Source organism: Halichoeres trimaculatus, unplaced genomic scaffold (genome assembly GCF_033239565.1).
Source record: "Halichoeres trimaculatus isolate MK-OKI-2021-1 unplaced genomic scaffold, fHalTri1.1 fHalTri1_scaffold_23, whole genome shotgun sequence".
Lineage (NCBI taxonomy): Eukaryota > Metazoa > Chordata > Actinopteri > Labriformes > Labridae > Halichoeres > Halichoeres trimaculatus.
Genome location: NW_027437201.1, coordinates 12,467,036 through 12,492,883, shown reverse-complemented (window position 1 = coordinate 12,492,883; position 25,848 = coordinate 12,467,036). Strand labels below are relative to the sequence as shown.

At 42.0% G+C, this 25,848-nt stretch overlaps 2 protein-coding genes across 4 annotated transcripts; one reads left to right on the top strand and one right to left on the bottom strand.

Moving 5' to 3' along the window:
* Window positions 1-3,005: 3,005 nt before the first annotated feature.
* bhlha15 (basic helix-loop-helix family, member a15) lies at window positions 3,006-13,708 on the top strand. 3 transcript variants are annotated; one of them, XM_074662881.1, is made up of 6 exons: window positions 3,006-3,096; window positions 3,315-3,395; window positions 3,545-3,644; window positions 5,322-6,003; window positions 6,114-6,207; window positions 7,474-9,006. In XM_074662881.1, the coding sequence occupies exons 2-6, from the start codon at window positions 3,371-3,373 to the stop codon at window positions 7,662-7,664; spliced, it is 1,092 nt and encodes a 363-aa protein (XP_074518982.1). In that variant the 5' UTR covers window positions 3,006-3,096; window positions 3,315-3,370; the 3' UTR covers window positions 7,665-9,006. The 3 variants fall into 3 exon arrangements, with proteins under 3 accessions (XP_074518982.1, XP_074518983.1, XP_074518985.1); XM_074662882.1 differs by lacking the exons at window positions 3,006-3,096; window positions 5,322-6,003; window positions 6,114-6,207; window positions 7,474-9,006 and adding an exon at window positions 12,442-13,708 and having other exon boundaries at window positions 3,138-3,395; XM_074662884.1 differs by lacking the exons at window positions 3,006-3,096; window positions 3,315-3,395; window positions 3,545-3,644; ... (1 more) ...; window positions 6,114-6,207; window positions 7,474-9,006 and adding exons at window positions 11,663-11,805; window positions 12,442-13,708.
* Window positions 13,641-25,811, bottom strand: tecpr1a (tectonin beta-propeller repeat containing 1a). The gene is made up of 24 exons (XM_074662880.1): window positions 25,651-25,811; window positions 24,374-24,612; window positions 23,844-24,026; window positions 23,624-23,746; window positions 23,422-23,541; window positions 23,004-23,178; window positions 22,815-22,915; window positions 21,704-21,805; window positions 21,470-21,618; window positions 20,514-21,103; window positions 20,258-20,403; window positions 19,980-20,135; window positions 19,618-19,767; window positions 19,265-19,422; window positions 18,919-19,149; window positions 18,536-18,632; window positions 18,365-18,444; window positions 18,188-18,244; window positions 17,792-17,966; window positions 17,407-17,542; window positions 17,156-17,248; window positions 16,940-17,046; window positions 16,721-16,840; window positions 13,641-16,573 (listed from the first exon to the last, which is right to left on the bottom strand). The coding sequence occupies exons 2-24, from the start codon at window positions 24,596-24,598 to the stop codon at window positions 16,487-16,489; spliced, it is 3,561 nt and encodes a 1,186-aa protein (XP_074518981.1). The 5' UTR covers window positions 24,599-24,612; window positions 25,651-25,811; the 3' UTR covers window positions 13,641-16,486.
* Between the last annotated feature and the right edge of the window lie 37 nt (window positions 25,812-25,848).

The following is a 25,848-nucleotide window of genomic DNA, read 5'->3' as shown; positions in this document are numbered from 1 at the left end:
TCAGGTTTATTTTTCCCTCTCTTGAGCAAAACACAACAGTGCGTTTTAATCTACTAAACTAAATAAGCTGCAGCAGATGATAAAATAAGTCTATAAGGCTCCTCACGCTCTGCCTTATGAGTCTGAAACCAAACCTGCATCACTCATTCATCTGACATTTGGATGCAGAAGCTGTCGTGATATCAGATTATGAGCAGCCCAGACATAGAGATTGCACATCAATCACTGCGCCCATGTGAAAATAGAAAGTGAAACAGAGCAGATCAAGCTCATATTTTGCTCCTCTGAGAAGTCTTTGTGACAGTATCACATCTTCTTATGTGCTGCTAAGTGTGCTGAAAAAAGAGTGGCTGATCCTGATGCGCTGTGAGCAGTCAGAGAGGACTGAGTGACCTCACAGAGGATGGGTTTATATATAATACTACAGAGGGGAGACACATGGGAAATAATCTCCTTCTTTCTGAATGAACCATCTGTCCATCTCTGGGTCTGACTCCTCTTCTGTGTCTCTTGTTGTTTGTTTGAGGACCAGAGGTGGACTGAATGGTGACTTTGTTGCCTCCAGGGAACAACATCCTGATGCTGTCCGGGTGTGTGAAGCAGAACTCCAGCATCAGTGATTTTGTTGCCAGGGGGAAGACTTTACCGGCGGGACCCTTGATGAAAATATTGATGGAAAAAAAACAATATAACAGCAGAGAACAGAAGCACATGCTGCACAAAATATAACACACGATAATGTTTCAGTAGAGCCATTTAACTCTTATGTCATCATTTATGACTGTTTTTAATCTAAATCTCTTACCCAACTCCACTGAGTGTGTTCATTCATCTGAATTTGCCTTGTAAGAGTTCCTCTTTAGTCCTCTCTGCCCTTTCACATTTCTGCCAGCTGTTCTTCCTGCAACCTCCAGAGGGAGCTAATTTTCACTGACAGATTTGGAGCCAAAGAGAGGGGCTTCCTGAATTTAGCACACAACCATAATCTACACAGGGGCGTGTCCAGGCTTTTGACAGGGGGTGGCATAGCCCCCGTGAGGGTACCAGTAAAAAAGTGTGAACAAACACACACAAATAAACTTTATTCATTCACACTCTGTCTGTCCATTTCCAACATTTAAGAGTCCATTTTTTTCTGTGTATATATATTTCATAAGGCAAGTATACAAGCTTTATAGGGCAAAATAACAAAGTGGCAACACACTTCAAAGGATAAGTGTCAAGGGATGGAAAAAAGATGTTTCTAATAAATGAGCTGCTGCAACAACTCTATGAAATCAAAACAAGAAAAGACCCTCAGCAACATCCTGCAGGACTCTAGATGGTTCCTCTTTGGGAATCTTTGATCTTTAATCCATCCATCCATCCATCCATCCATCTTCTAATCCTTATCTCATTCAGGGTCAGACTAGGAAGCAGGAACCTATCCCAACTGTCTTTGGGTGAGAGGCAATCACAGGGCTTGAGCTCCATATTGTCATATAAAATTAGATTAGTTTTTCTTTTTCCAAGTTCTTCTATTTCAGTGAAAAGACAGCATATAGAGCAGGGAAACAAAGTAAAAATGAGGAGTGAATTGTGGGAAAGATGCTGCAGGTTGGGTCAAACCTCAGCCAAACCCTTTTAAGGGCAAGCCTAATGAGGTCCACAACCTGGACCAGTCAGCTATATTTTTACTTCTCATTTTTTTTTTGCTGATTTTTGTTGAAGATCCCCTGGTGACACATGGTTGACAGACTTGTGGAGGTTTTATGAATGAAAATGAATGCTAGAAAATTCAATGCGTGCCTATCACTGCTGTTTTGAGATGAGAGGTTTGGTACACCCCAGACAAGTCGCTAACACGTTGAGACAGACAACCAATCATGCACACACCTGTGGGCAACCAATTGTGACCAGTTGACCTCACAAACGTGTTTTTCCTGGATACGACCCTTGCAAACTCACAGAAAGGCACCTGCTGGGTTGGGGAATCGAACCAGCAACCATGAGGCAACAGCACTGTGCAATGATTCCACTGCCTGTTAATGTACACGACAAAACCTTTTTCTGAAACTATTTTCTAGCTACTTCTTTAACCAGCAAGTTTACAACCGGCATAACTAGTCTTTCGTTCTTTAGTACAAGCCAGTGAAACAAGTCATTTGTGCAAATTTAAAAAAAAGTAAACGCAGAAGATTCCTGTGCTATAAATGTGCAAAGTGAGCAAACTACCTGATTCAAGGGGCCATTTACATGTCATGAAACGCAAAAGTATTGTTGTGTTTTGGTCTTGCATTTACCCGGAAATGGCATTTCAGTCAACCTAAAACGCAAACTTTTGAAAACGGCCTCCAGAGTGGGATTTTTCTGAAAAGCTGCCGACACTGTTGCTGTGTAAACAGTCAAGCATTTTCAGTGGAAACGCTGACGTCACGCTCCACGTCATGTAAGCACATATAACAGTAGCGTTGTTACGATCCTCGTGAACTACCATGTTGTGCTTGTGCTGCTGAATCTGCTGATTGTCTTTCAACAAATGTGCATCTGTTGCTCCACTTCTGCACTCAGTATTCACCAATGCACCAACTCTATTTCAGTGGAGATCTACCAAAAGCTGCTTCTGGACAAGACAGTTATAGCGCCAACTACAGGCCTGGCATGCTTACTGCAGTGTTTTCAGTCCCTCTGCATTTCGTAAACGAAATCGAAATTGTCCACAGGGGGCACCAAAATCAACATAAAAGGGATCCACATAGGAGCTTTAAGTTAACCCGTCACAGTAATGAATAGTTCATCAATTCTGTGGATAGATGGAGCAAAATATCAAAGCATGTGAAACTGTTTACATACTATACACTATTTACAATGTTAAATTGACGTAATCTGGTTGTAACAGAAGAGGGAGCTTCCAATTTTAAGTGTGAAGCCAAAAGGAGAAATGTGAAATATTTCTCCTTTATTTCTCTCTCTGATATTGGTTTGTGTCACTGTGACATCTCTGTGCTGTTAATCATTCAGGCAGCTGAGCTACAGTGGAGCAGATAAGTTATCGATCCCGTCCTGCACTCAGCTGCTGCAGAAAGGCCGACAGCCTCCAGGGAGTCTACTGTAAATGTGAGCTCTTTGCCCTCTCTCTGTCCTCACATCCTTTCCCATCTCCTCCTATACATCACCTTCCTTCACTCTCCTTTCATCCCCACTTACCTCCTCTTATCTACTCCCTTCACCCCTTTCCCCTCCTTTATTCCCCCTCTCATCCCTCCTGCTTGTTGGGGCTCCTCTCTCTCTTCATGAGCTCTCTCCTCTGTTTCTCTCTCCATCCATATGTACAGCCTGTATCTCCCGGCGTCCTCTATGAGGTTTCTGTGGTACAGTAAGAGCCGGAGGGATGAGTGGTGCAAGCAGGATGCAAGGTAGGACACAGAAATCTGCTGGTGTCATGTGTGCATGGTTGGTGCAGAAAGATTAGGGGTGTTGCAACACATTTTGCAGTGTCATGATGCAGCAAGAATTTGAAGCAATGCATCAGTTGAAGAGCCTGTTTCTGTTCTTGTGTTTGCAGAGTTTAAATACTGCAGGGAGGGAGCTACTTTGGTGATTTCCCTGGATGGTTTAAACTGGCTTTCTAAAAGGAGATGCAGGGACAAAAGAGTCAAGAAAAGGTATTTCTTAGATTTTCCTGTAACTTTGGTGACTTCCTTGTGTGTATTGATGATTCTGAAAAGCGTCTGTTTGTGTATTAACAGTTTGGAAAAGTTATTATAATCTGTTTCCTCTTGACTCCTCCACCTGTTACACAATGATGTGTTAATTCACCTGAAACAGGGCAGATTACAAGCTCCAAGGCCTGCTGCATGCATGTGTGTGTGTTTTTGTGTGTTGGTGTGTGTTTTAACATCCTTTACGTCACAGCTTCTGTGAGTCAGCTCCTCTCTTCCTTTCCTGAGTCACTCATACAGCGGTTGCTTGGTGACTGTGGAGGGCTGAAAGTTTCCGATTGCGTCTTTGTCTCCGTGGATGGATGTGCCCCGATATTTATTCAGGCTCGGGAGTGAGTGGCCAAATAATGTATGTGTTTGTGAGCATTTGTGTGTGTGTGTGTGTGTGTGTGTGTTAGTGTGAGTGTGTGCTGCTGCCTCAGTCAGTGGACCAAGCGCTGAGAAATCAGTTTTTGTGAACATCCCTTTGACAGTGATGGGATGTCGGTGCACTGGAGATGACCTGTGAAAGAGTTCATAAGATTAAATAAGGATAAAAATAAACTTAAAATAAGAATATTATTTCTGTGTACTGGGATATTTTAAGGTTGTCATATCCTTGATGAGTTGTGCTGCAAAAATCCCATAGGCCATGTCATAACTGAACCAGACCATTATAATACATAAAGCACTTAAGTGGTTCATACCACCAAGACTGTTTACCATTAACCCATGGCTTAATTGATTCACCTGATGTGGGATGTGAACTTATGTATAAATTAAGCCTGGTAGATTACATCCCTTCTCTTTGTAACACAGCCATTTGTCCGTTGTAACTGTCTTTGAACCCAAACTATTTACAGCCTGTGAGAGTAGCTAAGCTAGCTTTATATCCAATCCTGAAGAATATTGTTTTCCCTGACTATGTAAACACCAAAACCACCAAAAAAAAAAGTAGACTCTTCTTTTTTTAGGGAAAAAAATGTTTTCTACCTTTTCCAGTTCTTTAAAATTGTCAATAAAACATAGAATGGTTTCACCAACAACACCTGTTTTTGACCAAACAGTAAAGAAAAAAAAGGTCACTTTTTCCATAGCACTCTTTTTTTCAAAACAATCGCAACAAATCCTCTGTTTAACTGTCATGTCATTGGAGTCTTGTTTCTAGCTGACTGAATGTTGCTTCAAGAAGTTGAAAGTTGTCACACCAGTCTTGTAGTACTCTCAGGTTTTATTTGACTTACTAATCGTTTTGATAATTGTGAACAAACCGAGGTTACTGCTAGAATTCAAATGTATTCACTTGCTGCATAGTCTGTAAAACAGGAATTATGAGCTGTGGAGCCGTCAGACAGGTTAAATATAGGCCCGCAGTTTGTTACATTGTGTTTGTACTTAGTGCATGAGCAGAAACCTGTGGGTATCATCAAAAAAACTTGGACAGTTTCATAAATAATATTAATTCTGTAATTGTAACAATGCTTTCCGTGGGGAAACAGTACTTTAAAAATAAGACCTGACACTGACCTGGCAGCGATTCAGATTTTCATTAAGGTCTGAGAGCTGCTTCTTATCACACTGAGTACTCGAATGTCGTATCAAACAGTCAAGTTGACCTTGTTTGAATTGATGAACTCACAGGAATGAAGAGCCCCAGCTGCTGATGCCCTTGGGTCAGATCATCCAGACTGATGAGGAGCTGCAGCCCATCGCCTGTCTCTGTGTCCTCGATCAAAAAGGAAGCACAGCCCTTCATGTGCCAAGGGAAAACAGAGACTGCAGCTCAAGCTTGGTGACATGGCCGCCACCTGACCCCATCCCGCATCAGTGGCGTTCTCTACCAGAGAAGCCACATCTTAAAGACACCTCTTTAGCGTCTTTTGACTCTCTGTGTCCAACAGAGGCTTCATGGACACGACTCATTTTGGACATGAAAGACATTTTTAGGCTCATTGCTAAAGGTTTGAACATTGTGACACAACATGATGCTGCAACAATGTACAACAGGTTTATTGTTTTTTGTAGTGAAGACATACCGCGAGAACTGTACAGTGACATTTGGAGCTCTGAAGATTGTAGGACATATCTGGGAGACACTGGATGGAAAACCAGCGATGATGTGGTAGATGATCTGCAAAAATCTGCCACCAACCAGCTTCACAATCCAATCACCAACAGCTCTGAGGCGATCCAGAATGAAGATCTTCAGAAATCCTGTCAAACCTACAGTGCTCCAAGAGTTAATCCAAATGAGGACAAGAAAGCAAAAAGGAGGAAGAGTGTGTCCTTTGTTGATGATGTCATGGTCTGCTTGTTTGATCAGGTACTGTTTGTTTGTTGTAACTCCAGATGAAAAGCAAATGGAGTTTAGGATTTTCGTTAGCTGGTATCTTAGAGTTCAAAACTAACTGATATGTCCACTGTTGTTCTTAGGAGAGGCCCACCATGGAGCTGCACGGTGGGCCCTGCACACCTCTGTCAAGCAGCTACTCCTTCAACCTGCCTGATGTCACTTTGGAAGACATTGGTACTACATGTTAAGATTATAACAGTGGGTTTGCATGCTTGATACTCAAGGCTTGTTATTACAGCACAGGTTTGTCAAGGTGAAAAATAATTAAAGAGGGGGTAGTATGTTTTGAATATTTGAAACACATTTAAGGTAACAATGCTGGATGTCCCTACTACATGTACATGTGCAGATTTTCAAACTGTTACATATTCATACAATGTAGAAATCCCAGAGTGTGTCTGTAAACTACTTAAAATGGTCAATTCTATAAACAGCACAAGATTTTTACAAGTTCTTAACCAGACTTGATGAAATGATTAGGTCATTGTGTGGGGATCTCCTAACTGGTACATAACACAGTGGAGTAGTCAGGCTCAAGGTCTGCCAAAAGCGCTAGCAGGCCTCAAAAGGGCTGACCAATCAGAGGAAAGGGGGTGCCTTAAAGAGCCAGCAGCCAGAAAATGTTTCAGAAAAACTTAAATAAGGGTTTTCAAAAACACCAGAGTGAAAAATAAGGTTATTTGTACCTTTAAATCATGAAAATCTACTATGGGGAAACTAAAGGGACTGTATAAAACCTAAAACAGGCTATTATATATATATATATATATATATATATATATATATATATATATATATATATATATATATATATATATATATATATATATATATATATATATATATATACCCTATAGGTATATATACTCCCTCTTTAAGAACATTATGCAAAAATAGGGTACGAGGTGCTAAATTGGGATGTATTGCAGAGGTTAGCAGGATTTTTTCAGACAGCGATTTGAACAGCTAAGTGTGACTTTTAACAGGCTGAGGTACCAGAGAACAGCGCTAAAACCTAATGACTACATGAGTCTTTGTAACACGAATAAGCAGGTATGATATAGCAGCTAATATGAGGCAGAGCTGGAAGTTAAAGTCAGTGATGAAAAAAAATAAAAACAACCAAAACCCATCCCCCAACAAAATAAGAACCCAGATTGCACAATGATAAATACCAAAGACCAGCAAATAATGTAATATTTACAAAAATTGTAATATCTGTAAATATTTAAATGATCATGCAAATTTTTGGACTCTCCTTCATTTTTTATCATGGTGCCTCTATTGTATCTACTTCCAACTGATAAGCCTTTGACATTGTAACAAGATCAGGGTGGGACAACGAGTGTAAACAAACATTCATGTTCTGCTAAACCAAGAAGCTGCAGGCTGTTGACTCCTCACAGTCATTAATTGTTGTGTTGGTCGGTTTGCCTGCAGGCTTGGAGTGGGAGGACGACTTCTCAGCTTTGGAGAAAAACTGCCACTTTCAGCACGTCAGACACTCTCAACGCTTCAGCTTTTCGCTGCCGACGCAGAGTTGCACAGCTCTGTCTGGACCAGAGCGTTTCCGACTGTCCCAAACCTGCTTATTCCTCACGCATGTCACCGAGTCAGACCTTGAGCTGTGAGATGAAAGGTTATTTCACCACGTTCATGCTATGGCTGCTTTCCTCTGATGTGGTGCTCAGGGGGAGGAGTTGACTTTGGGGTGCTGGGTATCTGAAAAATTGGAGTATCAGTTTTGTTGCTGTAACATAAAATAAGGCCAGATTGCTGTCAAATGTACTAGTTTTGGCTACCAGGCTAACAATTTTTCAGATTCCCTAAATTTACAACCATACAACCAGCACACAGTGGGTGCTGTTTTTTATGACACAGTGATGGCACCGTCATCTATCTTTATCTAGAGGCCATCTGGTGGTCACCATCACTGTGACATCCACACTTGTTTTTCTGTCAGACAGCCTTGACCTAATGGAAAAACTGACGAACCGTCCACATCTCATCCTCTCCCCCTCTTACTCCGCTCCCAGCCTCCTCTCCTTCCTCTATTTTGATGAGTCAGGGACTCAAGCAACTTTTTTCTCAAAGCACCTGCCGTTCATGACATCACAGCCACGCAGGACAGTGTGACAGCACATTCAGCCTCCACAGTTGTTGGTATAACACGGTTGCTGGCTATGATGTGAAAAAACAGCCCGGTTGTGTAACAGAGCTGGTACCTTTCCAGCTGCAAAGCTCTTTGGGAGCTCTTTTCATGTCAGAATGTGTTCCTGACCCAGAGCTGTAAAACACAACCATAATGTTTGTGAGTGAAATAAAATGTAACGTGTCTTGATTCAATCTTTACTTTCTACTTGTTGTAATGCAAAGCACATGTACTGCACGTTGTTTATCTAGTTTGTTTTGCCCAAACAGAGCTTGCTTGTGAGGGCCCTGTTTGCTTGCCTCATTACTGGAGTGTGTTCAGCTCAGAATTTATCAGCGACTGCGACTAAATAAACAGTGTGAGCTGAAGCCTTTGGGCCAGTGGAGACAGAAACTGAACAAACTCAAAGTAACAGATAATGTTCCCACAGAGCCCCGGCATCAGCCAGGGTTGTTTGATTAGATACAGTGTACCTGAGGAAGAAAGGAAACCTGGCAGAACCAGCCTTACACACACACACACACACACACACACACACACACACACACACACACACACACACACACACACACACACACACACACACACACACACACACACACACACACACACACACGCGCGCACTATTCAAGGACACCAAAAGCTAAATGTGTGCTAGTTAGAGAGCTGGGAGCGCTGCACCTGTACATTATTGTTGTTCTGACACGTTAGCGATATCCAGTTCTAACGTTGCTTACACTCTACTTCTTCTTCTGTTGTTGTTTGACTCCATTTGTAAACTTCTTGTACATGTGAATTTTAAAGGCTACTATAAAGCTCTGTTTTTGTGACTGGATAACTGCTTCCTTGTGTTTATTCTAAAAAACATCAAACCAATACTTTTATAAGCTGTCCTTTCAGTGCTTTTAAAGCTAAAGTACCACTTTGGCGTCAAAAAGGAAGAATCTTAGCTACATAATTTTGCCAGAAAATGAAAAAAAAGAAGAAAAGAATTTACAACTTATATGCCATATTACTGAATAGTAAAAATATCCATAGCTATTTCAGCCTGTATCTCTTCTTTTGAAATTGTAGTTAGAAGTTAGCTAACTTTTATTTCCACAGTTTGTAACTGCTTCCCTGCCTCTTGGCTTTGGTATGTTTTTGTTATTTGTTTGTTTTACAGTAACTGAGCAAATTTGGAAGTTGTTCAATTTTTGTGTAACTCCTTATTAAATCTAATAACATCAGCTGTAGTTTTGTTGTTAAACAAGGCTTGCTAACTGCTAAATACTTATTTCTTGAGTGCTTAACTATATTTGCTAAACTTCCTGGCTTTGGTAATAGGTCTGTTTGATAAACTTTGTTTAATCTTTGACAAAAAACTTTGTACATTTGCAAACATTTAGGATATCTTTGGGACATTTCCGCACAACAGATGGATGTTAGCGCTACTACAGTACAGTACAACTTTCAGGAGGGAAAAAACTACAATTAACTCATGATAAGTGGTAATGAAATCTTTTTATAAATGAATTAAAAATCACATTGATCCATAAAAGAGAAAAAGGCATCTTACTTAAATTAATTTTTCCTCTTTTTCCCCCTCTAGTCTAGATATTCAGAGGTCTGTTTACTACAAACCATGTTTGTTTGTTAAAGTAGCAACTGTATATAAACCTATTAATATATTCAACTTTACTTTTATTTGTTAATAAGTGAGAATTTAAATTACGACGTAAACAGACTCGATGAAAATGCTAAAAGTCTTTGTAAGGTGTGTTGATTAGCTATGTTTTAGCTACTTGATTTAAGCTATATGTGTGCTTATGTCTCAGTGACCTGACACCACCCTATGTCAACTCCACTGTCTATCACAGTGGGTAAAGGCAAAATCCTAACTGCCTACAGTGTTTTTAGAGCCCCAGGTCAAACAGACAAGGCAGATTAATTGTAAATCGCACACAAGTGAGGAAGGGGTGTGCTATCTTATGTTTAAGCCATTCTTGTTTGTTTTGCATCCTTTGGTAAAAACTGTCAGTGGAGGGAAAACAATGTGCAGAGCAAAAAACAAGCTTTTAAAAAAAGTTTGTCTGGTAGAAAGTAAATAATGTGACACGTGTTTGAGGGTGACTTGTTTCTGTATATGTTTGGGTGTCGCCTGGAGGACTGTATTCAAATGAAGCAGTGGAGGGTGATAAGCCTCAATGGAAATTATGTTAACTGCTTGGGAGTTAGAGGAGTGAGTGAGGGGCGAAAATGAAGCGTTGTATAGGGCAACTCTTTCAACTGGCCACAACTTTTGCTGCTTCAAACCAAAGGAAGAGTTTACTTTCAAGAAGGGGCAGTAAAGAAAACTTTAACCTCTTCATGATATTTAAAAGGTTAAGTGTCCATGTTGCAGTGCTGTAGTCCGGTCAAAAAAATCAGGGTCCAGTCACAGTTAACATTAATGTCTGTTAATCTGAATTCTACAGAGAATAAGGGGTCTCTACTTGAAACCTCACATTGACTGTAAGTATAATGCATACAGCAAATGCTCGATTATGTCACACTTCATCCAAATAATAAGTATTACAATTTTAATTTTTTATGCAAAACTGCATAAAGCCAGAATTTATTCATGTGATTTTACTTTGCTTATATTCAAAGGTGCACGTTTGTAAAGTTAAAAAGATAAGACTGAGTCATTAACGCATGAGTATGAGTCCTGGGCTTGAGTACTACAACGCTGCTACATTGACTAACATTAAGCTTTGGTATTATAATAATTAACATCCTTAACAAAAGAAAGAAGAATATCTTTTAAGATGAGTTAAATGATGCTGCTAACAATTTATAGTTTTTTTTATTAAAATAGTTCTATAATTTTACTTCATTATACCAAATTAAATTATCCAGTGAATTGTCCCAACACCAACAAATAGACTGTTCCTGCCAGTTAAACAAGAGGAAGCTAGGTCCAGTGTAAATAAATAAAGATTGGGCAAGTCTGTGGGAGTCCGGTAAAAGGGAAGCTTTCCCAAACTACAAAAAAAAAAAAAAAAAAAAAAAAAAAAAAAAGAAAGAAAGAAAGAAAGAAAGAAAGAAAGAAGAAAATTAATTATTTTTTGGACCTTTTTTGTCCTTTTATGTATTTATTTACCTATCTTTTTTTTGTTAAGGGCAAGTTTCCTTTGTCTTATTTATTTATTTTTTTACCAGGCGAAAAGGGCTTCCAGAGAAACGGGTTTCGGCATCATCAAATATTTGGCTTTACGTTTTTTTTTTTTCTTTTTCTATTCTTTTTTTGTCAATTGATTCAAATCTTTGACTGTACTTCTCATAACGGCGTAGTACACTGACAGCTCAGTAGCAGCAGCCCTCTGGTACAGGTTCTCAGCGCGAGGATGGAGGGGAGTGTTCCCCGCTCTCTGATTGGCTGAGCAGAGCTACGTGTACATCAGTCAGCTAACAGGTAGCTCACATGTGACAGTTATCTGAGCGTCAGTGAGCGTGTGAGTGAGAGTGTGTGTATGTCCGCGACACGGAGCTGCTCTGCTGCTCTTTCTGCATGATGCTGCTTTCAGTGACCGGCTGCATGGTGCTGTATTCTCTATAAACACTGAGGAGGAAGGAGGGAAAGTCTTTCACGCTTAAAGGTAATTCTTTTTTAAAGTCATTTCGCGCTTTTTATTCACTGTGAGTGTGCGCACGAGTCTCCAAAGTGAATGGGAGTTTTTATCTCGCATCGTTTACAACTCTGCCGTTTGTGCGGTTAACATTAACTTATGGAAATTAAGTTATCGTTTCATTTTGAGTGTTAATCTATGTAAAACAGCCGTATCTGAAAAGTTTTAGCGAGTTTGGATAGTTGTCATATTAAACAACGTTTATGAAATTTCCCACGCCGGGGAACCCCGTGAAGTAGCTCATTTTAACATAACGTCTTCATTATCAGTGTCTTAAAAGTTAAACGTTAATTCTTTAAAAAGTTTCAGAGTGAATGTGGTGAATTAGAGTGCTGACTAGTCTGTGTGTGTTTTTTGTGAGTGTAACCTTGAAATGGGCATTATCACAGCAGGCCTGAGGGGATAAGAGAGGGGCAGATTAACACACCAACATCATGGAGTTTTCACACTGCAACAGGCAGATTAGATACAACAGGATGCAGGGCTGTTTGACTTGGAGACAGGCTTCATGGCTGCTTTTCTTGGAAAACATCTGATGTTAAAAAATGGGCACATCTGTATGTTTCAGGTTTTTCTAACTTCTCCAAATCTGTGCTTTCATTCCAGGTTTGTGGAAGCTGTGGGAACTTAACAGTTTCAAGAGAGAAGGACTCCAAGGTAGGAGCAAGATGAAGTCTAAAGGAAAGGGTGCGAAACCTTCCAGGAGATCCTGGTCTGACCCAGATCCAGAGCTTGATCCAGAATTTGATCCAGAAACAGAACCAGGCTCCAGCGAGCAGGAGGGCTCAGAGGCCTCTGTCCGCATCAGAGGCTCATGGAGAGGCTCCTTGAGGAGCGGGGACGGCAAGCGTCAAGGAGCAGGGGGAGGCCGCAGGCGCAGACAGCACGGCTCCAGCAACAAAGAGCGCAGCATCCGGCGGCTGGAGAGCAACGAGAGGGAGCGCCAACGCATGCACAAACTCAACAACGCCTTCCAAGCATTACGAGAGGCCATCCCACACGTCAAGACTGACAAGAAGCTGTCCAAGATCGAGACCCTGACGCTGGCGAAGAACTACATCAAATCCTTAACCAGCATCATCCTGGACATGTCAGGGGCCTGCCTGCCTGCTGGAGGGGTCCCATCAGAGGCCAGCGCTGCCAAGCTGCTCCAGTGCTACCAGCAGCACCTGGAGGAGGAGGGGGAGGCAGATCTCACCCAGTACCTCACTCATGTGCACAGCTTGAGCCAGAAAAGCTAACAAAGGCTGAATCTGGCTTTGAGATGAGGAAGGCATTTCCAAGTCAGGTTCCAAAGAGTATCCAGATTTGTGCGGGCCTTCTGGTCTGAGGTCTCTGTAGGAACTGGATGGTGACAGATGACTGCAAACTGTGGTATCTGAGGACACAATGACTGGCAACTGGACAGTGAAACCTCGAGGATTTTTAAAGAAGAGTGAGAAGACTCTAAAGAAAGCCACTCTGCCTCTTATCATGTTTTTTAGTTTGAGCGATGCAGGAAAGTTGTTCTTCTTTGTGTTATCTCGTTATCTTTTTTGTGTGTTTGCTGTTGAGAAACCTGCCGAGTGTCGCCTCTGGTCATAACTGTCAAATCCAGGAAGAGAGGAAAGGCAAGCAGAAGGACTAAATATTGAAACTTTGAGGCTGAAACTTGTTTGCTCATCTCGTCTTTTTTTTCCACTTTGAGTTTACTCGTCTTTTTACCGCTGGAAGGCAGAGATGTTGTTTAAAGTGTTTGTTATTTCACTCTTGTGTCTCTGTGTGTCTTGAGGCAGGACATTGCAGTGAAAGGAGGAAAATTTGTTATCAATAAACTCATTTATTTATTGACGAGGACTGTTATTTTGATCATGCACGACATGTGAGAAATGTATTCACAGATACCACAGATCCATCTCTACACTCCGAGCTGCTCATGTGCAGGGAGTAGTTTAAGATGTGAGGGAGTTCAGGCAGCATGACATCCAAAGTAACGTCAGATTCAGTTTAACTATCAACATAAGCCTAATTAGTCAAAAACACTACCTCACATTGATATATCTCCACTAAACTCACTATATAATCCTTTTATTTTACAGATATACAGCTAGTTTACAAATACAGTCTCTTCAGTCTACTCTGACTGCTCGACATCAGTACAAAGGAAGTAAACAGCATGCAAACGTTCTCCTGAGAAAAGAGGAAGGTTCAGTTTGATCATTTTGACCACAAGACATCTACGAGTAATCAACACTCTTCCCTTTACCGTACACCAACCTCTGCACTTACACCATGAACACATCATAATAATGGTCACATATTTTGGAAAAACAACATTAAAATCTTTTTAAAACATCACTCAGATGTTAGAGCAAAGCTAGCAGCCAGTGATGCAGTGGTCAAAGTGATGATGCTACATCCCAGCTTGAAAATCAAAAACTATGTGTCTAAGAAAGTCAGAGGTCAATGGGATTTCTTCCACTCTGAGTTAAAGCTCCTGTGAGGAGTTTTGGCTGATTGTGAAACAGGCTGGCGCTGACATTGAATATGTAGACAACAAGTCTAAGTAGTTATTATCAATATCTTAAACCACTGATTGAGTGACGCTGCCGAAACAACTTTTTCTTTTCACATAAAAGATTCTCAACTTGTGACAAGGAGTAATTATGAAGTTTGTGCTTGAGCCACCAGGGGGCGTGCATTCAAAGCTCATTTCACAGTGAGCTAAGGGGCTGGAGGTTACAGTAGCCAGTCTTTGGATATAAAGGTGCCAGTGTCTCAGACATGTGAGAGATTTCTAACTGTGAAAAAGGAAAACAAGTCAAGTGTTTTGTCTTTTTTTCAGTAAGACTTGTCTTCTTAGACTTAATGAGCCTCATTCACCCGAAAAATCCAGAAAAATGTTTTATTTTAAGATATTAAAAGACAAAATGTGTTGTTTTGGTGTTGTTTTAAACCACATCTTTGAACAAGAGATGGATCTCTGGTTTTCAATTCCAACCAGAGACTCTCTAATAGACTTTGTGACACCAGTCAATCGTTGGCAGGGGCCATATTGGAAAAGTGACTCAAGAGGCTTTGAGCCTCCTCACTGTCAATTGTAGTCTCATGAACTGTGCCTCTGATTGGACAAACTTCAGACCCAGGCTGAACCAGGCTGTAAACACTTTGTTTATACTGTAAAAGTCCCGTTTGTCTTGGCGTGTTTGTGGTTTTAGGTTTTTCTGCAACTAGCCTCGAGCTGATACTCAACTTCAGCTTTTAGCACTACAGCATAAGCTTCGTTTTTCAAAGTGGATGTCACACCTTGTTTCCAAAGACTGCCTGAGAATGGAAGGAACAATATAAACCCATGTACAGGGCAAAAATGACACCTGAATTGCTCTTAAAATTTCAAAATGAAATCTGCCAATGAGGTGAAAAAGTACTTGATAAATGTTTTGTAGTAACACAAGTTTTGTTTTAGTATTTCAAGAAACTTGACAAACAATTCAGGCTTCACTACTGTCTTTATAATACCTTTAAATAAAACATTTTTCTGGTATTCTCAGCATGACATTGGCTCATATTAAGCCTAATAAGACAGCTGGTACTTGCTTGAATTCAGTTTTTGCAGAGTGCCCTCCTGGCTAACACCAACTGTATGGAAGTGGTCATTTTTTTCTCAGTTAGAAGTACGTAGAAAACTGGACATTACAAGTCAGAGACTGTGTGATCCTGTTACTTCAGCAAGCCCAACATACAGAAATTCAGTGTTTTAAAAACTTGGTGGAGAATGAAGCTGTATAAGTTAGGAAATTATGAACTTAGTGTCACATTTCTTGACAAGTTACTGATTATCGATAGTGTAAGTGAGCGTAAGGAGAACGTATGTCCTTTACTTTGTCACAATCAGCACCAGCTGTTGGAGCCTCACAGGAGCTTAAATACATGTAACAGTACAACTGGAAAAGGTTAAGACTTATTTCTCCCTTGATTGACGGCAGGTCAAAAACACCCATCCAAACTCACTTTGCACCTAATTGGATACTTTTATAGCTCAGCAGGTTAGTATAATTGTGGCACACTGTGAGATAGATTTTAGTTTATTAAGTCCTCTTAGAAATAAAATAGTATTAAAAAGCAGCCAGGGCAGACTGAATCAAACATTGTCCTGCTTGTTTGATCCAGTCTCCACTGTTTCTTCTCTTTCCAAAGAAACCAGGCTTTATTCTGTGAGTAGTATTCATCAGCCTGTTGCCTGCAGGCTCTGAGGAAACATCTTTCTATTATTACTGACCCAGGAGCTGGACACGTACCAACTACTTTTCCCTTTTTTTCAAAAAACAAAAAACAAACCGGATGAGAAAGCAATGCTAGCACAGAAAGGTGAAAAGAAATACATTCAGGTGAAAAGATCTGAGGTTGTCTTCAAGGAGAAGGAGGCAGCGTCAGACTAATACGTTTGGATGTTCTTTTAGACTACCTGCTATCACATTAAGATGACTGGCTGTAATAAGACTCCAGTGTTAAGAGATGTACATTTGACAAATGTAATGAAAAACACAACAAAGGTAAAGTGGTTGAGGATTTGTACAGTAGGTGTGCACTTGTGTGAATGTGCGTACGTTTTTTTTTTTTTTAGCATCACTGTCGACCTCTGTGTTCCTGAGAGCGGGGCAGGGAGGGAGCTCTACGTTTGGGGTGAGGAGTCCGTTAGAGATGGGAGACGAGGCGGCTCCATGGAGTTCCCTCTGACTGTGATGTGATCCCAACCACCCTGAAGACAAGAGGAGAGACACAGAGAGAGGGTTCAACTCCAGGAAAGGATTTTCTGTTTGTGCTCACAAAAAAGATGCACAGATGATGGAAAATATCAGTTTCACAGAAAATGTAAACAGTCAAAGTTTCATGCGTGTTCAGATACCCCAATGCCGTAGTCCCATGACTGTCCTTTGGGCTCCATCGGATGGACTCCGAGTCGGTGACACACTGTCCCACAACTGAGACTGCGACTGCCCTGCACTTTGTCTGCTATGATCCACACCTACAACACAAAATCAAAAATACTATAACAATCAACCACGTTCAGTGAAAGCTGAAACAAAAGATGCATCCTTAAAATCAAAGCTGACAGGGCACTGACCTGGTCCAGGGGCCCGACAGAAACTTTGCGTACATTATTGGAAATGTGCTCCCAGGAGGAACCCTGAGGGTATCTGGGAGTCACACCCTGCCGGTACCACAAATTACCTGGATAACAGACACAGAATCAGATCACAGAGACACACGTGATTCCGTATTTAGCTTTAGAAATTATATTCAATTTAACTATTAACAAAATAAAAAGTATCTGCCTCACCGTTTTCATCCACAGTGTAGACAGAAGTTCTCCCTACTGACACCTGCTTTAGCTTCTGTTTAGCTGGGGAGGGAATGTGGTACCAGGAGTCTCCTGCAGAGGGAGACACACACCAAGTATAAGTCAACATGATCCATTTCCAGTGTCTGAAGCAGAAGAGTCTTTTTTTTCCTGTAGTCTGCACATTCTGAAATATTTTGCTCTTGTTCCAGCTTCAAACTGAGTTTCCCAGTTTTTCTTTTCCTCCTGACCTGCTGGGTTTTCTGAAGAGACTGATCCTCGGTAAAAAGCAGAACCATCCCGGGCAATGGCCCAAACCTGGCTGGCTGCCCCGATGGAGATGGACTTGAAAGGCTGGTCAGTTCCTACGTGGAGCCATGAGGATCCCTAAGAGACCAACAAGAAGATGCTGGAGTATTTCTTTTTGTTTGGGCTCCATTTGCAGAATCCCTGATTTTTTTTAGCAACCATTAAATTTGGAGTTGGTCACAACCACTGGCTGAGTGTTCTCAAACAAAACCACAACAAAAGCCTCCAAGAGGGCTATAGAAAGGAGAAGATTTCCACACACTGTTTCAACAAAGGTGACTCATCAAACCTGTGCACAAAGTGTCTGAACGTTCTGTCATGACTCACAGCAGGCGTCAAAGCGGTGACTCCCAGTCTGCAGAGCACGTCTCCTTTGTTGCTGATTGCCCACAGTGGGACCACGTCCACGCTGCTCTGAGCTGCACACGGCAGAATAGTCACGTCGCTCAGGGGTATCGGGGGGATTTCTTGCCAGGGTCCAGTGGTGGTCAGTTTGCACTTCCTGATACAGGAGTTAAAGGTGTGACAGTAAATCAGGCCCCGTTGTTTGATTATGGATGTGCCAGTAATAGTCAATGTGAGTTTATAAAGATTAAATAATCCTCATTTGTAAACAGTTCTACATTAACTTTAAATGGCTAATTTTATAGGCTTTCCGGCAGAATGATTTGACAGATTCTACTTCTATTGTTTTCTAATACGCCTGTGTTGCTTTTTTAGTACCTGGCCCATCGCCTGCGTCGCACAAAGTCCTTCATAGTTTTATAGCCATGATACGACCTGCAGAGAGAGATGGGGAAGTGGGAAAACAAATTAATAGCAGGTCATAACTCTAAGGGCAGTAGAACTTGAACTTATCTTTACATAGAGTAAGTTAGACGAACAGTTTTTGAAACCTACGCTGGAAAATCAGCAGCAAACTGCCAGCCTTCTCTGTCTGTTCCTCCAGAGACGCTGTAGTCGATGGCCCAGTCAGACACCTGAAAACAACAAATATGGGACTTAAATTCTCTTAACTCAGCAGTGTTTAAGACCTAGTTTATGTGTTTGTGTGTTTGGAGCCGTACTTACCCAAGTCCACTGAGGTGAAGGAGGTTTGGTGTTTGTTTTCGTGCACTCGTGCAGTCCAGATGCATCGCTCCACATGTAGCGGTCTGTAGGTAATCCTCTGTAATCAAATAAACAAACACATTCACAGTGCTGCAAGAACAGACTACTCACAACATGCTTTTCACCTATTGACAGTTAATATTAGTATCTGTGAAGACAGGAAGACTTCATACATGAAAAATTAGACACAAAACGTCTGTTAATTATGTCCATGGACGTCTTCTCATCAGAATAATATCAAGAGGAGTGATGATGTGGACGGTAGCCTGTTTTTTAGTTAATAAGTAATAATTTACTTCCTTCTTTAAGTTTAATCTCTGTGCTGCCTGGAGCAGGTAAACTACCTGTTGGTGTAGCCGGTGACAGGGTTCCACCTCTGGTTCTCGTAGATGTAAACACTCTTGATGTCCACCTGTGTGTAAATGTTATCTGTACTACTCGCCAAGCCCTGGAAGAACCCTCCCCCATAGCCCCCAGTGTAGACCCAGCCTGTGTGGTCGTAGCCGATCCCCCATACGATGCCGACGCTGTTACACTCGATCATGCGGAGGTGACCTCCGACCTGCCGCCAGAACCTGAACCAAAGAAAAAAAAAGCTTCATATTCAGCTGAGCTAACAAAACAAACAGACCAATCACAATCATTTAAAGCTACATTTGAGATGTTTTGCGATTAGCTGGGCATTCTTACATCTGGTCACAGGGTGTGGGGTAAGGCATGGCCTCCAGTGCAGGAGAGGGCTCACTGACAAATATGTCTCCTTTACAGGTGATGGACCAGATGGCCTGTCTGGAGGGGGGACCCTGGATCCCCCTGGAGTCACAGCACGACACACTCAACAGAGCCAGCTTGAAAGAACAGCAGAGAGAGGCAGTCAGTGTTAAAGACAGGAACACAGAAGTGATTACATAAAGTGCAAAGGAGGAAATGGAGGCGAATTAATGAAATGTGTGAATTTCCCATTTTGGCAATTTTCACATTGGATGAAATTTTACAGAAAAAGCAGACCATCATTTAGAATCCTGCGCAGCACACGTACTTACCCAGTCATGCATTTCCAGCTCTGTCGCTGCAGCCACTCTGATTGGCCACCTCTGTTTGGTGCGCTCAGGAGTGTAGATCGCAAAAGTGTGTTTGTAATCATTCAGCACAGGGACCAGGATGGTGACCTCGTTGATGAAAGCATGCAGGTACTGGAGAGAAAGAGAGCAGAGAAGAATAAGAGGAAGATAAAAAAGAGGAGGGAAGCAGCAGTGAGTGTGAAAGTGAAACAGCAGCGATGATTCATTTAATGACTCAGTTTATCACTCGAGGTATCCTTGGCTCTGTGTCCCTGAATTATAAAAAGAAGATGACTAAATAAACTCCAATCTTTGTTTGACAAACACAAACACTCAGTCCCTACCTTCTTCTCCTCGTAGAAGTTGTAGTAAATAAAAAGGATGCCGTCCTTATGCCCCTCTGGTCCTGAGAACTGCTCCAGGGCAAAATGAACGTCGACCCACTTGTGAGGCTTCCAGTCTCTCCACCACTGCATGGTTCCCTTCTTCACCCACACGGACTGGAGTCAAAGGCAGAGCAGGTGATTTATTCACACAAAGGAGCAGAAATACAGCACACAATGAGAGGGAATCACTAACACTTCACAAGCAGATACATTTTACTTCAGTACACTGACTCTACCTGTTCTATAGCTTGCTCATAGTGTCTGAAATTATCCATCTCTCTTCTGGTCCTCTCGTTGAGTTGCTCAAATATTTGTTTTTTCCAGGCTGCTGTCTGGGCTGGTGTGACAGACAGACTCATGGAGTGGACAGACTGGACCAGTGCTGAGAAGAACAGGAGGAAAAATCAGCAACTGAGGTGTGAGCAAAATGCACTCAAGAAAGCCCTGACCTCAATGTCCAGAAATGAAATCAAAGTGTCGTACTGAACTCACAGGAAGTGTTTGTGGAGCAGTTGAACCAGTTGAGTTGGGAGTGACTGTCCACAGAGCACCCTCCTCCGCTGACCCACGCCCACAGAGGGTGCTCATCTGCCCCGTACGGGTCCTCCATAGCCAGAGTGTATGTGGCAACTGATGACAAGCTGTTGGTGTCAGCAGAATCCAGCACCGCTCCGGTCTGAGCCTGCTGACCCTGCGCCTCCTCCAGGTCCACATTACTCCACTGCAGGTCCACAGGAGCTCCAGACTGACTTGGGGAGAGAACGACATCATCAGAGGGGGCTTTGATGTCTCCCTCCTCAGTGACAGACTCTTCCTCCAGGACAGCAGGAGCGGCCTCTCTGGAGCTCTTTGCTGGTTCGCGGTCGGAGACAAGTTCAGAGATGAAGCTGTCACTGGTGACTTTTGGGATGCGGGGTTTGGGGGCCTCTGTGGGCTGGTCTGTGGGGGCTTCAGCAAAGGACTCCGGGCAGGCGGACGTGACGAGGCAGTTGGCGCCATCTGTGGAAGCTTTGTCTGTGTCTGATTCCACATCGCTGGCTGCTGACTGAGCCTGGACCTCACCACAGAAATAGCACCCGGCACTGTGAAGAAGAGGATGATGAGGGTTTATCTTTTATTAGTTCCCAGCAGATATTTGAAAACTCATTATATGGTGACATGAAGTCCTGAAATGGAATGTGTGCCACTGACTGCTTCTTTTAATGAGCAAAGATCTTTGAAGGCTTTTTATGACACATATTCTGAGGGGATTGCTTCATGCCAGTCTGACACAAAGAAGCGGTTTCTTGTGGACTCTGCCAACTTGAGACATCTTTTCCAGCAATTTACTCCTACTACCAACCCTGCACCCCATGTTCCACAAACCCAACCTAGCTTCCTGTTTTTAATCGAAGCACAATTATTCTGAATATCATTTGTCTCTATGTGTGGGTCAAACGTTTCCTAACCTCTGCAGGCTGCTTCCGCTCGCACTGGAGTGTGATCGGTCTCCATCCCGCGGGACGTTAATGAGCTTCCAGGTTTTCCCGCTCAGTTCACTTGAGGTCACACCTTGTCTGAAGTACACTGCCCGATCCTCCAAGTTGATAGCGAACACCTGTACGAACAAGAGGTGTCTACTTTAAACGTTGCATCCCTAAAATGATTCTTCAAAATGTAACGCCGCTTGGCTGAATGTTCACCTGGTCATTGAGTCCGACGTTGATCATGATCATTTCTCCCACCATGCTGATCCAGCCTGAGCCACAGGGGTTGTGGGAGTTTACGCCACGCCTGAACCAAACCTGACAAAGCAGGAAAGACAGAGTGAGAGATAGAGGAGCAAAGAGCTGCCTGTAACAGGATTCTGACCCAACACTTTCATATACTCCCAATAAAGGGTGATTACGGTAAATTTACTCAGGCATTTTTGTGGTAGCCCTCTGCAATACACACGGAGTGGGAAATAAAAGGATAAAAGGAAAGCCCAGGAAAACAGAGCCTCCCTGGTTATAAAACCTCCACTGAGTTTTCCAGATGGTGCAGCTCAGGTTTTAATGGGTTCATTTTACAGGTAAAAAAAAGAAGTATTTAATTTTATTGTTTTGTAAATTGTTAAATTCATTATTCATACAATTCTATTTTTTGATTAAAATTGAGTTTATTCTGTTTTATTTAGTTAAATTTTAATATTGTATTTTTTTCTATCCAGTAATTTTTAAGTAAACTTGTAAAATCAAATTCTGTTTTTTTTTGTGCGTGTATGTATGACTTTTTTTTGCATTTTGAATTGTTTTAGTCTCGTCTAACATGCAGTTGGTTATAAATAACTCCCAGATATTGAAAGTTGTCCAGTGCACTTACTCACAGGACATTTTTTGACCTGTTTATAGCCATATGCAGCGAAAAAGTCCAGGCAGAAATTTTTTTGTTGCTCAGGTATTAAAGCGTCAAATCAAATGAGCTACAAAAGCCTTAAAGAAAAACTAAGCCAAATGGGTCACAGTGCTAGAACAGATGGAAATTTCTCTTTGTCTATGTAAATCAAAAATATTGAATAATTCTGTGTAGTTTTTAAAGTTTTGAACAACAGATAAAAAAAATAATACAGAAAAAAACAGTATGTTTGGGTCTATAGAATCTAATTTTGCGCTGAAACATGTCATAGTTTATTACCAAGATTTATTATAATGATAAAACTAATTTACCAGTCATCTTTATATTTGTTTGCTTCATTACTTTTGACTTCATCTGACTGTTTTAGGCTTTTTTCCAATCAACAATTTTTATTCACACATGTAAGGTTTTTCTTACTTTGTTATCCTTGGTTAAAGCCCAGACAACATTGACTCCCACAGCTACATGAATAGCTCCAACATCTGGACTAGGCGAATCCACCACCGCCCAGGAAGTTCCTGACGGGAAACAAAATGATCATTTTTAAACCAGAAAAAAAAACATCAAAGCAAAACGTGGGCTCTTCCCATCACTGAGCAGCTCTACCTTTGGGACAGTCTCTGCCGATGCCCTCCCTGACAATGAGCTGCCCCTCCCACAGCACTGCCCAAACAAGATCCCCTGGGCCACAGCTGATCTGGACCACCTCCCCAGGGAGAGTGACCTCCTCCCATGAGGAGCCTTCAGGGTTGTGGTGGTAGATTCCTTCTCTGAACCACACCTGGGTGGAAGGAAAAAGAGAGTTAGAGAACAGAAGGGTGACCCTGAAGTGAAGCTGTTGTTTGTTTGATGAGACATAACTGTTAGTGGGTAATCCTTGTGTGAGTATTTAAAAAAGATCAAAAGTAGAATCTGACACTCTTTGAAATCATCAACACAGGAGTCTGAGAAGGAGCCTGTGTGTGTGTGTGTGTGTGTGTGTGTGTGGTTTGTGCTTCAGTGCGAGTGTATTTATATATGGTACCTTGCCCTGCAGAGACACAGCCCACAGTGACAGCCGTCCTCTGGGCTCCTCGCTGACCTCCCAGCCTCCACAGCTGATATCGCTGAAGGGATCTGGCAGAGACGTCTGCTGTGAGGGGATCTGTCAGCACACAAAGGAGAAGGAGGTGTGTTGATGAAACTGAAAATACACACACTTAGTTTACACACAGAAAAGCACCCACCTTCGCCCAGGTGTCCATGGCTTTGTACCTCCTGTAGCGAAGCCATCGCCTTCGACGGACACAGGAGTTCCACTTTTTGTCTTTGGTGTATGTTGCAGGAAAATCAATGGCGTAGCTCCACCCCTGGAACATACAGACGCCTCAGTCATGAAGAGAAAAAAGGATGAGAACGAGAACAATGATGGAGTGAGATGGGTACAAAGAAATAATGAGCACTCACTCCTTTCTCTGTGGGTTCTCCCTCGAAGTTTTCATCCACATACCAGTCGCCCTCCCACTCCCAGCTGCTCGAGGGGAGCACGAAACTGTCCAGTGGCTGATGTTGCAAACCTGAGACATCACTCCACTGCCAGCGGTCACTCGGCAACAACCGCTCCGAGAAACCGTCGACAGGGTTCCATCTCTGACACACACACACACAGACAGATGAGGAATGAGTCTTTTTTTAACTTTGCATTTCAGTTTCAGGCAGTTTTTATCATTTCAACTGTCGCTTGCTTCAATATGTTTCTTATTAACTTGTTGGGACACACAAATAAGAGAGTACTGAAGTGAGCAACAGAGGAAATGGGGCTTTGCTTTATGAGGATGTTGCACACTTTCAGTCATCCACATTACACAAGTCTATGGGAAACCCCACAATTGTTTTGGATGTTTTGAGCAGGAAAAAAGTGAAGTTAAAGAAAACGTAAAGAAACCTTGAACCGCCGGTGATCAAAACTAACTGATTAAATAAAAAGGATTTCACACCTGGTTCTCGTAGGTCTCCTCCTGGTAGCGCACCGGCAAGTCAGAAGCATGGACGTTCAGGTAGATGCTGTTGTCGCACCCAATGCCCCAACAGCACTGTCGAGCTGCGGTCGCCCGCTTGAACTCCATCTGGGCATCTCGACACTGCTCCCAAAGCTGCCCCGCCGTGGACAGGCTGTAGACTCGACCGTAGACGTCCACTGCCCATAGCAGGGAGACGGGCATGGCTGTTGTGGAACCTGGGGAACAAAAAAGGACAAGAGTGGTGGAGATGAAGCAAAAACAGTTTATGGCTATTTAAACTTTTAAGAAATTCATGTAGTGTACTTTTAGCTCACAAGATTTTAAAAATATTTTACAGCATTGAGTACTTTCACCCCTTGCCATGATATAAGGGTAATGTAAAACATCCGGCTTACTTATCTGCTCAGATGATGCATACAGAAGCAACCAGGCTATATCTAAGTTTGCCTTCATTACAGATGACATTTTGGGATAATTGGTGTGGAATGCATTTTTAGACATAAACATAATGAGTTTTTATTTCACTCAAAGGATATGGGTGAGTTTGAGTGTGCTTATTTGACCTAAACAAGCAAAACAGAGATATAACTCTTACATTAGCTTATAGACCTACTTAAAATAATCAGGTTTTGAGTTGAGGTGACACTGATCTGTTTGTTTACACCGTCTTCATGCTGTTATTGATCCATAAATCTCTACATCCTGAACCATGCCACAGTAATAGTTCAATCTACATCGCAAATATGACATTACAGTGATAAAGCAGTCAATGCAAAGGTTGCTAAAAGCTTGTTGTCAGCGGTCTCCATTTCACAACACAGGGTAACCCACAGGGATGCAGTAGCTAATAGGCGTATCCTCTACCACTTTACTGTACGTGTAGCTCGCTTTTAAGGAAATATAAAACGTTAATGTGAATAAAAGTAGGCTCAAATACACAACTGGGGTGACAACACTCTGAGTACATTAAAGTTAAAAAGCCACGTTTGTTAATATGTGTTGTTTGTGACTGTTTACAGCTAAATATAGCACACTACACACTAACTAGAGATTAGCGTTAATGGCTAATTTGATGCAGGTGCAAATGAAAAGAGTGTCGAATAAAAACAGGACAGTAATGCTCAAAATTAAGGTACAGTGTTGAGTTAAAGCAGAGTCAGGCACACACGACAATACCCAGCTTGTTTTTTGGTGCAGGCTTACAGGCTTAGCTCTCTACAAATAGCAAATGAATAGAGTTCAAACACACTAACCTGGAGCTTCCTCTCATGCAGCGTCGACAAAACGGCGCAGGTGGGACGTTAACACTGTTCATTCAGCTCGTGCATATGAATGAACAGCTGCTGTATCATGACGGGCACAGGTATAGATGGGTAAGGGTGCCCCTCTCTCACAGTCACGTCATAATTTTTTTTCTACGTGAAACCGGAAGCGCCGCTGTTGCTTTGTTC